The following is a 12,434-nucleotide window of genomic DNA, read 5'->3' as shown; positions in this document are numbered from 1 at the left end:
AGAAACTCCAAGAATAGTAAAAAAGGGGCTGCAAAGTACTGAATGTGTTGGATTACTTTAAATCTCATTTTTAAGAGTTGACAACTACCCGCCATTGCATCGTTATAGGAGTGGAGTATAATTGTGGAAATTAGTTTATTATAATTACAAGGAGGCATAGTAGGATGGTAATTAGCATATCGGGTGAAGTAGGCCAAAACCATTAAGGACAGTTAGTGATGGGTAGGCGATTTCATTGCCCAAACGATAAAGCCACCTGCTGTCTTCCCCTCTTCTGCCCTTGCTCTTACAAGACATTCCTAGGAAAGCTGTACTTGTAGGTCTGCACGTAGTATCAACTGAAAATATCAAACTGAATATTGTATGCAGTACATAGTACACCTTTGTTAAATAAGGAAGGTCCGGAGTTGATGGTTTTGTCCCTTGGGTGAATGTAGAATTCCCAACTTGGGGAAGGAAGAGGCGGAAGGATTGTAAAGTTTTATTTTGAGGCGGGGGTAGAGGAGATGAAAATATTTACTGGATAGTTAGTCATAGAGGAAAGAATATGGCCTGGTGATGGAAATAGTAGTTAAAGCTATTAAAATAGCCAGGCTCTCCTAGGAAAAGAGAGTAGAGAAGGAACACAGCATACTTAATTAAAAACAGTGGAAAGAAGAGGGCAGCAAATGAAGTGATAGGACAAATAATCAAGACACCATACTATTTTGGAAGTTATACACTCTCAAAAAGGAGGGCATGATCAGTGATGTTGAATACAGGAAAGGCCAAAATAAGGCTTTCCTATCTGGTGAGAAAGTTATTAGTTATTAATTATAATGTACACTTTGAGAATTATGTACAATGCCTATCAAAGTAATAGTAAATTTGGAAGAAAATTATCTGGTAGTAAAAAAGAATTAAAAATATCCACTGATGCAACAGTCGCAGAGCATTTTATAAAGAAGCCAAGTGTTGAAAATTAATATAAGAAAGGTGATAAATTAGAGACAGAAGAGGCAAGCAAGTTTTTTTCCTCCTCCATGGGAATAGAGACCAATTAATGAAAAGTTGAACACACCAGGAAGAAATGTTAATTCTAAGAGCAATATACTTAGAATGTGGGAAATAATGAGATGATTTTTTTTTAATTTATTCCTTTGGACTACTGTGGAATGTTTTTACTAAGTGTCAAAGAAGGATTATAAAATCTTCCCTGTATTGTTATTTTTTATGTTCATAAATCTTAAGAGTAGTAGCTGTCTTAAAATTCTTGTTAACACTTAGCTCCACCTAGAGAACATGTAATAATTGGCTTTTTAGGAATTTTTTCAGGAAGTTTGAGCCTTTCTTTAAAAACTAAAGTGAAAAATGAAAAGATAGAATAAAGAAAAATATTGATGTTAAGGTGAGGAAATAGTTTGATGTTAATCCTACTATATTAATTGACATTAATTTGTGACATTAATTTGTGTTTTCAGATGACAGTACGTATTATGAAATCTTGCACTGGGAAAATGTAGATGGGAGCATCGTGGTGTCTTTTATCATTTGCAGTGCAATTTATAATTCACAAACCTTAGACTTTTTGTGTTTTACAGTCTGTTGCCAGAATCGGCCAAACTGGAACAAAGTCTGTCTTCTCACAGAGCGGAAATAGTCGAGAGGTAACTCCAATTCTTGTTGCACAAACACAAAGTTCTGGCCCACAAACAAGGTATTTATTGTGGTGTCATTATTTGATATTATTTGGCTTTTCTTGCTATAAAACATGACTTTATTCCCTTTAGGCAGGTTTTGACCCTCCCTGAGATTCTAGAATGACTCTTACAAGTTTTGAATATGTCATACTAGAAATTTCTAGGGGCACCTGGCTGGCTCAGTCGGTAGAGCATTAGACTCTTGATCTTGGGGTTGTAAGTTCAAGCCCCACATTGGGTGTAAAGCTTACTTAAAAATAAGATCTTTAAAAAGAGGAAGGAAAGAAGGAAGGAAGGAAGAAAAAAGTTTCAAACTTACTGAAAAGACTAGTATAATTTTTAATTGAGTATTTTTTTAAAGGCTTATTTTTTTATAGAGAGTGAAAGAGTGCAGGGGAAAGGCAGAAAGAGAAGTGGGGACAGAGGATCTGAGGCAGGCTCTGCGCAGTCAGCAATGAGCCCATTGTGAGGCTCGAACTCATGAACTGCAAGATCAAGACCCCAGCAGAAGTCCAATGCTCAACCGACTGAGCCACCAAGGTGCCCCTAGTTGATATTCTGAACACTCCTCCAAAATAATTTTCTTCTTATTATATGACCTTCGTTGGTCAAGTACAATAGATTTCATTCTCCTCTTCCCCTATTATGCACTTCTGTATACAGATCATCTTTTGGTAAACCTTTAAATAATCCATTTCCACACAGAAATGGTGTTAAATAGGATTTCTTTTCCTGTTCAAGCACTCAAAAATAAATCATAGCTAGTGTTTTAAAAGAATACGGCTCTGTCTTCTAAAATAGTGAATGTGTACTATAAGACTTAAAACAGTCACTCACGTGCATATACCTTGACTATATAAAAGGCCTCAATATTTCTGAAATGCCAGGATGGTAATCTTATCATGAGAGCCAGCTCACAGACAGATGACAGTGATTGCCTGGGCTCGATTATGAGAAGGAGCCTGAGGCCTCCTGCAGAACAACATGATAGAGGCTGAGTAAATGCTAATCCTAAAGAATTTGGAAACGTAATTTAGTGAATAATACATTTCACTTCAAGCTAAACAAATACACTAACTTTAATAAGCAACTATTAATGATTTTGTATGAGTTTTGGGTTTTGTTTTGTTTTTGTATTATTGATTCCATTTTGTCTTATTTATTGCCTGTATTAGTTTCCTACAGCTGCCATAACAAAGTGTTGCAAACTGGGTCACTTAAGACTACAGAAATGCATTCACTCATGGTGGAAGCTATAATCCAAAGTCACGGTGCTCACAGGGCCATACTTCCTCCGAAGCGTTCAAGGGAAGATCCTTTCTTATATTGTCCAGCTTCTGGTAGCCTCAGGCATTCCTTAGTTTGTGGGGGCATAACCCAGTATCTGCCTCTGTCTTTACATGGCCATCTTCCCTGTGTGTCTTTGTATCCAAATTTCCCTCTTCTTATAAGGGCATCAGTCATACTGAATTAGAGCTCACCCTAATGGCCTCATCTTAACTTGATTACATTTACAAGGACCCTACATCCAAATAAGTCACATTCACAGGTACTGGGGGGTTAGGGCTTCAACATATTCTTTGGGAAAACAGTTCAACCCATAACATTGTCTTATTAACAATTACTCTTTATTTTGTCTTCTTAGAGGCTGTTTTAGTGTTTAGAGTATACACTTTAACTTAAAGTCTATTTTCAAGTAATGTTGTACCACTTCATATACATCATATACCTTATAAAAATATGTTTTCATGCTCCTCTCCACATCTTTATACTATTGTTGGCATATATTTTGTATGTGTATAAACTCTACAGTGCATTGTTGTGGTTTCTCCCTTAAATAGTTATCTTCTATAGAAATTTTTTTAAATAAGAAAAAGAAATTTATTTTATATTTACCCACATATTTACTATTTCTGGTCCTCTTTCTGTAGGTCCAAACTTCAATTTGGTATCCTTTTCCTTCATCTTGAAAGACTAAAATTTCTTATAGTCCAAGTCTGCCAGTAATGAATTTTTCAGCTTTTGTACGTCTAGAAAAAAATTTTTATTTCACCTTTGTTTTTGTTTTTGAAATGAATTTTCACTGGATATAGAATTCTCGTTTGCAGTTTTTTCTTTAAAGATGTTCTGCTGACTTCTAGCTTGTGTTGTTTCTGACAAGTCTGCTCTCATTCTCATTTTTGTTCCTCTATATGTAATCTATCTCTTTTTTTCTGTTTTATGATTTTCTTTTTTATCACTGATTTTTAAGTCATTTGGTTGTGATGTGCTCTAGCGTAGTTTTCTTCTTTCTTGGCCAGAGATCGAGAGCTCCTTGGATCTATGAATTCATAGTTTTTATCAAATTTAGCTAATTTTTGGCCATTATTTCTTCTAATATTTTTTCTGGTCATGTCCCCCTCTCTCCTTCTAGGACACCAAATGTATGTGTATGAGACTGTTAAGTTGTCCCCCACAGCTCAATTTTGTGTTCATTTTCATTTCTAGTCTTTTTCCTCTGTTTCATTTTGGATAGTGGTTATTGCTGTGTCTTCAACTTACCGATGTTTTCTTCTGCAACATCTGGTCTGCTGTTAATCCCATCCAGTATGTATAGATATTTTTAATCTCAGATGTCCTATTTTTCATCTCCAGAAGTTTGATTTGCTTCCCTCCTTTAACATGCCTATTCTTTCTTCTACCTTTTTGAGCATATGGAATATGTCTATAATAGCTTTTTTAATGATTTTTGTCTACTATTTTACTATGTTATTTCTGGGTCTGTTTTTTATTGATTTTTTTTCCCTCTGTTCAATATAAATTATATTTTCCTGCATCTTTGTATGCCTAGTTTTGTTTTTTTTTATTGGAAATTTTACATTGTTGAGTGCTAGACTACTTTATTTTCTTTTAAGTACTTCTGTTTTGTTCTGCGATGTAGTTGTTAACAGTTTGTTCCTTTAGGTCTTGATTGTTAAGTTTTGTTAGGTACGACAAGAGTGGCCTTGAGTCTGGACTAATTATGCTTCGCTATTGAGGCAGTATCCTTTGAGTATCTACTCAATGACCTGTTGAGTGTGAGGTTTCTTAATTCTAGCTATTGAAAATATGGGCTACTCCAAGCCCAGGGTGAGCTCCAAGAATGGTTCTGCCAGCTCCTTTCCAGTAGTTCTTTCTCTAGATTCAGGTAGTTTTCCTCACTGTAATACTGTAGTAAGTTCTGGTACTAATCACCCAGACTTGTTAGACTCTGCAGGCTAATAAGATCATAGTCCCGACAAGACTTATCAAATCTCATTGACTTGCCTGCTGCAAATTCAGGGGCTTCCTGGGTCACCTTCACTTCTGACCAACTAGCTACAAATTTGAGCGTTCTCGTTACTCTCTCAGGCTTAGTAATTTGCTAGAACAATTCACAGAATTTAGGAAAGTTCTCTACTTACAGCTTGATCATAAAGGGTACCAGTCAGGACCAGACAAGTAAGACTGAGGTCTGGGAGGGTCCTGAACACAGTGCTTCTATGTCCTTTCCCTGTGGAATCAAGATATGTCCCCCCACCAGCACATCAGTGTGTTTGCCAACCTGGAAGTTACACTGAGTTTTGATAGAGTTTTTATTGGGGTTCATCACATAGGCATGATAAATTGTATCATTGGCTATGTGATTTAACTTAATCCCTAGCCACCCTCCCCTTCCTTGAGACCAGGCTGTTAACACTTAGCTCAAAGCTTTAACCCTCTAACCAGTGGTTGGTCTTTTCAGCATGGGCAGCCCAGTATCCCAAAACTGTCTAGGGCCCCATCACGAGTCATTTCATTAGCATAAATTCAGGGACCCGCCATAAATAGCAGACACTCCTATCACTTGGGAAATTTAAAGAATTTAGAAGCTTCTTCTCAAGAATCCAAGACAAAGACCAAATGAATTCTTTATTATAACATACCTTATTATAACACACAGTTGCACTACTCACTTTTCAGCTGAGGATTCTAGGAAAACTTCCTGCAGATCTTTGAAGCTCTCCCTCTTTGTAGCTCTCCCTTTTCTAGTACTCTGCCCTGCATATTCTAGTTGCCTTCACTACCCAGAAGTCTCAGCATTTTCTTCTCTGCACAGGGAGACCCTGAGTTCTATTTGTGTTCCCTTTCCCAGCACCGTGTCCTCAGGACTCTTCCTCAGGCATATGTGCTTGCTGTCCAATGTCTGAAAAACATTGTTTCGTATCTTTTGTTCGGTGTTATAGTTGTTTAAGATGGGAGAGTAAATCTGGTCCATAGGGTTTCATTACAATTGGCAGTGGAAGTCTGTTCTTTTTTTAGAAAGTTGTTTTTTTAGAGATGATTAGAATAGCCTAGTTCTCTTAGCTAAATTGCCCCAAACTTTTACATATCATTTTCTCTATATTAACCTATAAAAATCATTTTTATAATCTTTCCAAGGCATCTTTTTATAACTAGTAGGATATTATTACAGAGCCATAAAATGATACTATTTACAAAAGCTTTTTTAAAAAGTGTTTAATATAAGTGGTACATAATGACATAGGTAATAAGTGATAGAACTTGATCTCAAACCTCAACAGTCTTGATTCTAGAGCACATTCTTTTCCTTCTCAAACTCCTAGTTACACAGATGAAAGTTATAAAGAGATATGTATATTTCACATGCTGTGACCAATGTTTCAAAACTCACACAGTATCCTGCTTCATTTTTCTGATGCCTGTCAGACTTTGAACATTGTTTTCTTTTGTTACATTGCCCTTCGGAGCTAACAGAACCCTAATGAAAATTATAATAGAGGAAGAGTTTGTCTCTTCAGACTCCTAGCCCCAGAATCCTCTTACTATTATTTTTACTTCTACCCCCACAAGAGTTATGTTATACAACTTTTTGTGGCATTTAAGCAGTCTCAGCATTTTTCTCAGCATTGTCCTCCCTATAAACTGCTCCATGGATCAAACTCTTCCCTCCCACTTCTCAGACAAACTCTTCTATAGTTAGGTAATAGTATTGACAACATATAATTCACATTTGTAATGTAAATGACACATAGTTGTTCAAATAAAGAATATTGTACTTTTAAAAATGGATTGGTTTCTGGAAAAGACAGAACTATGGAGACAATAAAAAGATCAGTAGTTGCCAGGAGTTGGAGGGGGAGGGATGAAGAGGCAGACCCCAGAGGTTAGGGCAATGAAAATATTCTGTATGATAGATACCATGATGGATACATGTCATTATACCTTTGTGCATACCTATAGAATGAACAAAACCAGGGGTGAACTCTGTGATAAACTGTGGACTTTATAGAATGTCCGTGTAGGCTCATCACCTGTCACAAATGTAGCAGTCTGGTGGGGGATGTTGATAGTGGGGGAGACTATGCGTGTGTGGGGACTTGGGAGTATATGGCAGCTCTCTCTGTACCTTCCCCTCACTTTTGCTGTGAACCTTTTTTGTTGTTGTTATTAGTTTATTTATTTATTTTGAGAGAGAGAGTGTGTGAGCAGGGAAGAGTCAGAAAGAGGGAGAGACAGAATTCCAAGCAGGCTCCACACTGACAGCACAAGCCTGATACAGGGCTCAAACTCACAAACCGTGAGATCATGACCTGAGCCAAGTCAAGAGTCCAATGCTTAACCAGCTGAGCTACCCAGGAGCCCCTGCTATCACTTTAAACTGCTCTAAAAAAATAATCTTAATTAAAAGAAATTATCATAAAATAAAATTAATTCATCAACCTAAATGACATCCTTTGCTGAAATCCCTACATTGAGATTCTGTCTTTTGACAGTGTTAAGGACCACGTGGGCTTTCTTTACTCACTAGTCAGTATCTCTTTTATTCTCCAAAGCCTCTTTGACTCAAATCCAGGTAACTTAGTGGTATTTCCCATAAATTGTAAACCATTAAGCCCGTAGACTTACCCACTCTCAGATAACTCCAAGTTTTAAGTTTGCTCACGTTTTCTTTTGAGAGCGCGAACGCACATGTGGGGGAGGGACAGAGGGAGAGAGAGAGGAGGAGAGGATCTTAAGCAGGCTCCACGCCAGCGTGAGCCCAGCCAGCGTGGAACCCACCTCAGGGCTTGATCCCACAACTGTGAGATCACGGCCTGAGCCGAAATCGGAAGTTGGATACTCAACAGCTGAACCACCCAGGCCCCTAAGTTTGCTTACTTTTGAAGAATAGAATCCTTGTATCTTAGGGTTTGCCTTTAAAGTAAAAAAAAAAAAAAAAGTGCCCAAGCAATTGTTAGATTCCTTTGTTATAAACAAAATAAACCTTGATGTGGTTGTTTGAATTTATAGGGAAATAATTTCTCAAGTATCAGTTGTTACAATGGTATTTATTTATTGGCAGATATCCCACATTTAGACCGTCCCTGTCCAACTATCTTTTTTCTCTAGCTTGGTATAGTTGCAAATGAAGGCTAGAAAGAATTAGTTTATAGATGTGTTTATCATTTATTGACCCAGAATTTTTATGTGGATTGTTTTAAGTTCAAATTAGCAGTTTCAGATAGAGTGAAGACTGGTCCTATAATCATCATCATTTTATGGTAACACAGTTTTTAAATCCTGAGTTTTCATAGAGGGATGACAGACTGACCAAACTCACCAAACTAGAGTGCAAACATGAATGAATATTTTGTAATGCATCTGAATCGAATCCATAGTTAATGGTCATAGCTGGGTTTTTTTTTTTAATGTCTACTTTTCATCATTTTTTTTTAGTACAACACCTCAGGTATTGAGCCCCACTATCACATCTCCCCCAAACGCACTGCCTCGAAGAAGTTCGCGACTCTTTACTAGTGACAGCTCTACAACCAAGGTAATTTAAAGATTTCTGTATGTCACATTTCCTTAACACGTCCCTCTCTTAAATTTCAGTTCATTGATGACTCCATCTCTAATGAATAAATTCAGAGACTATTTAAAATTTTTTAATATTTTTTTGATTGGGAAAGCTGTCTATAACATTTGTAAATTTTCTTGGTCTTTCAATAAATGTTCTAAAACATTGTTCTAAAGACAAAATTATTGTGATGGGAAGCAGATCAGTGGTTTTTAGGAATTAGGACTTGGGGGACAATGTGACTATGGGGTATAACCCAAAGGATTTCTTGTGTAATGGTTGGACAGTCCTGTATCCTTACTGTCATGGTTGATTACACAAATCATACATATGACAAAATTTCTTGACTTATCACACCAAAAAAAAAAGAAAAAAGAAGTACATGATTTCATCATGTAAAAACTGATGAAATCCAAGTAAGAGCGTAGTTTAGTTGATAGTATTAAACCAATTCCAGTCTTCTGGATTTGATGGTGTGCTATGGCTATGTCAGATACTATAACACATGTCCTTTGTTTTTTTTGCACAATTGGAGGGCCTCATTATGCCCTTGGTAAGTTTTCTTGGTCCATCAACAAATATGGACAATTTTTAACTCTGACATGAACAAATCAACAATTTTATGACTTATTAGCTATAATACTCTGAGACAATTAGGTAGTATTGCATTCATTTATTTTCTTATTTTTAAGTAATAAATGAAACTGATAAACTTTCAGAAAAGAGCAATACTTAATGCAGATTTACCTTACATACTAATATATTAATACAATTTATTTTCAGAATTGCTGCATTTAAAGTTAAAAGACTTTGAAAATTTTTGATTTATAAATGTTTTCTGAGAAAAATATAGACCATTCAAGACTGAACATTTATTTTGTGTCTACTATTTGAGAAAGGATTGGGAAATCTAAAATACATGAGTTTAATAAGTGTGGGATTTTCCTCTTTTTTACAGGAGAATAGCAAAAAGTTAAAAATGAAGTTTCCACCTAAAATCCCAAACAGAAAAACTAAAAGTAAAACTAACAAAGGAGGAATAACTCAACCTAACTTAAATGACAGCCTGGAAATTACAAAATTGGACTCGTCCATCATTTCAGAAGGGAAAATCTCCACAATCACACCTCAGATCCAGGCATTTAATCTGCAGAAAGCAGCAGCAGGTCTGTGTCAATGCTTAATGTTTCCTTTGTATTTTATTTTATTCACTTACTTTAAGTAATTTTTTTTTTTTATGTTCATTAAAGTACCTTCCATTTTTTCCAGATAGAGGTTGGGATTTTTAATAAATTATTTTGTATTTAGCCTTTCTAGAAAACCAAACTATTTTACTGTGTTTTTCTCCTTTGTTTACTATATTGTTTTCTCCTAGAAGGTTTGATGAGCCTTCTTCGTGAAATGGGGAAAGGTTATTTAGCTCTGTGCTCGTACAACTGCAGAGAAGCTATATATATCTTGAGCCACCTACCTTCTCACCACTACAATACTGGTTGGGTACTGTGCCAAATTGGAAGGGCCTATTTTGAACTTTCAGAGTACATGCAGGTAAGAGATAATTTAAATTTCATTAAGATGCCTCTGTTTGAGACAGCTAGACCTAAAAGGTCAATATTTATTATGTAATGTCTTTATTTTCTGAGCATTTGTAATTTATAAATAGTCAAATTTTTTCTTGTGTTTAAGGAGTCATTTAAATTGGGGGGGATTGCTTGAAATAGATTTGTAGAGGGGAGCCTGGGTGGCTCAGTTGGTTAAGTGTCTGACTTCAGCTCGGGTCATGATCTCACTGCTCTTGAGTTCAAGCCCTACAATGAGCTCTGTGCTCAGAGCCTGGAGCCTGGTTTGGGTTCTGTCTCCATCTCTCTGCTCCTCCCCTGCTCATTCATTCCCTCTCTCTCTCTCAAAAATAAAATAAACAAAAAAAGAAATAGATTTGTAGAGAGTCCAAGTCATCCATATATTCTTATGTGGATATTTGTACATACTCAGTTGGATCTGAAAATCTATATTACCATGTAACAGATGTTTATAATCAAACTTTTTTCTACTATATGCAGAGTTCCTCCTGGGATGAATTTTTGGCATTTAATATATTTAATAAACTTGAAAAGTGCTATGAAGAAAATTTTATATAATCGAGGACACAATGTCCTTCACAAGACTTTTACCCTTTTAATTATATTCATTGCTTAAGTTATCTGTTTATACCAGAAAAGGAGAGTATTAATATCAAGCCAAAGAAAATTCTAATTTCCAATTTAAATTTTCCCCCTAGTTCATCTTCCGAGCATTTTCTCTCCTCACCCCTAAACGTAAAAAAATAAAAAAACAATGTTAAGAAACCTATATATTGATTAAAATTTCTCTAATACAAATTATTCAAAGTTTATAATAAAGTTACTTTTGCTCTCTTTCAATTCTATTTATTCAGTGCGTGTTATGTCTTAGCCTCTTCTAGACTCTAATATAGCTAGACAAATAATTGCTTGCCTTTATAGAGCATGCATTCTAGTAAGAGAGACACGTTGTAAGCCAATAAATCTATAAGGATGGTAGCACTAGGTCATAGGAAGTAAAAAATGAGGCATGGTAAGATCGCAGGGCAGTGACGTATGGTGGTATTTTCTAAAAAGTGTGCTTAGAGAAAGGTCACTCCTCCCGTCATGAACCATGCAAAGCCCTGAGGGTGAAGTGTTTGTTCTTCCAGGTGGAGGATAAATGCAGAAGATACCACCTCGTGTATTTTCGCGTGGTAAAGAGAAAAGTGTTGTTGTAGACACATAGCCTTATTCATTTCTAGAAGTTCCATGTTCGGGTAATGGCCCTTTACTGGTACATAAGAACTGTGTTTGGCAAGCCTTTTTCAAAATTATTTCTGATTTATTGTTTCACAGGTACTTTAAAATACATAATTTGTATTGTTTCCCTCTAACTATAGAGCAGTGACACAGATACTTAACAGAAGCCTTTGTTTCAACTTAATTTCATGAGTTTGGTTTTTTTGTTTGGTTGGTCGGTTGGTTTTGTTTTTGGTCTACGCCACACTTTTCAGAGGAAGCAATAGATCCTGAAAAATTTTAAACCAAAAGATTTGCAGAACCCATATTTGACTTGTGGTTAAGTACATCTTCTTAGAACCAATGCCGATTTGAAAAACTTACCTGTATAACTTTTAAGGGATTTCAGGGAAGTTACAAATCATTAAGCTAATTATACATAGTATATGGCCATTTCTTGGAGTTCCTAGTTTTATAAATCCAATTTTCTTATTTTCTGCCATCTTCATTTCATTAAGAACAGTCCTAATCTTTTTTATTCTTTGTTTTAAATTTTTAAAAACATTTTTATTTATTTTTGAGAGAGAGAGAGAGAGACAGAGCGTGAGCAGGGGAGGGGCAGAGAGAGAGGGAGACGCAGAATCTGAAGCAGGATCTAGGCTCTGAGTTGTTAGAGCCTGATGCAGGGCTCAAACTCACAAACCATGAGATCATGACCTGAGCCAAAGTCTGTGCTCAGCCCACTGAGCCACCTAGGCGCCCCAATATTTTTTATTCTAAACCAAACTTGACTTTCAGAATTTTGAACTTTTGAATCAATAAACCAGGGAACCACTAATTCATTTGGTATAACCCAAAGCTTCAAGGTGAGAGAAACAATTCTAAGGGCTGTGAGTGTAGGTAGGAAAAAATTAGCAGAGGAGGGACCCTAAAGTCAGGAGAGGTCTGCAAAAGAAAAGGGAATTACTAGGTTGGGACTACATTTCCCATCAGGTACAACTTTGGAGGTTGTGCTCAGTACTCAACATGCCTCAGTGCTGGTGGCCAACAGAACCTGGTTTTCCCCTAAAGTTTTTCTTTCTTTCTTTCTTTCTTTCTTTCTTTCTTTGATGACAGCTTGTTTTGTTGTTGTTG

General features: G+C 36.2%; 1 protein-coding gene across 8 annotated transcripts in view; it reads left to right on the top strand.

Moving 5' to 3' along the window:
- The window catches only part of CDC27 (cell division cycle 27), a 66,235-nt gene that overhangs the window by 32,271 nt on the left and 21,530 nt on the right, over positions 1–12,434 (top strand). For 6 of the 8 annotated variants that reach the window (XR_013551908.1, XM_078437035.2, XM_060645832.3 and 3 more), the window contains 4 exons: positions 1,581–1,696; positions 8,397–8,496; positions 9,479–9,686; positions 9,896–10,068. Coding sequence is in view for 7 of the 8 variants with exons in the window: in XM_078437035.2 (XP_078293161.1) it covers positions 1,581–1,696; positions 8,397–8,496; positions 9,479–9,686; positions 9,896–10,068 (597 nt within the window). In the remaining variant the exon portion in view is untranslated. The remainder of the gene's footprint in view (positions 1–1,580; positions 1,697–8,396; positions 8,497–9,478; positions 9,687–9,895; positions 10,069–12,434) is intronic. The other 2 variants (XM_060645828.3, XM_078437033.2) reach the window with 1 other exon arrangement.

This window comes from Panthera onca, assembly GCF_046562875.1.
Source record: "Panthera onca isolate mPanOnc1 chromosome E1 unlocalized genomic scaffold, mPanOnc1 haplotype 2 h2.Chr16_ul_2, whole genome shotgun sequence".
Classification (NCBI taxonomy): domain Eukaryota; kingdom Metazoa; phylum Chordata; class Mammalia; order Carnivora; family Felidae; genus Panthera; species Panthera onca.
Note: the sequence above shows the minus strand (reverse complement) of the source record. Positions and strands in the feature narration are given on the sequence as shown.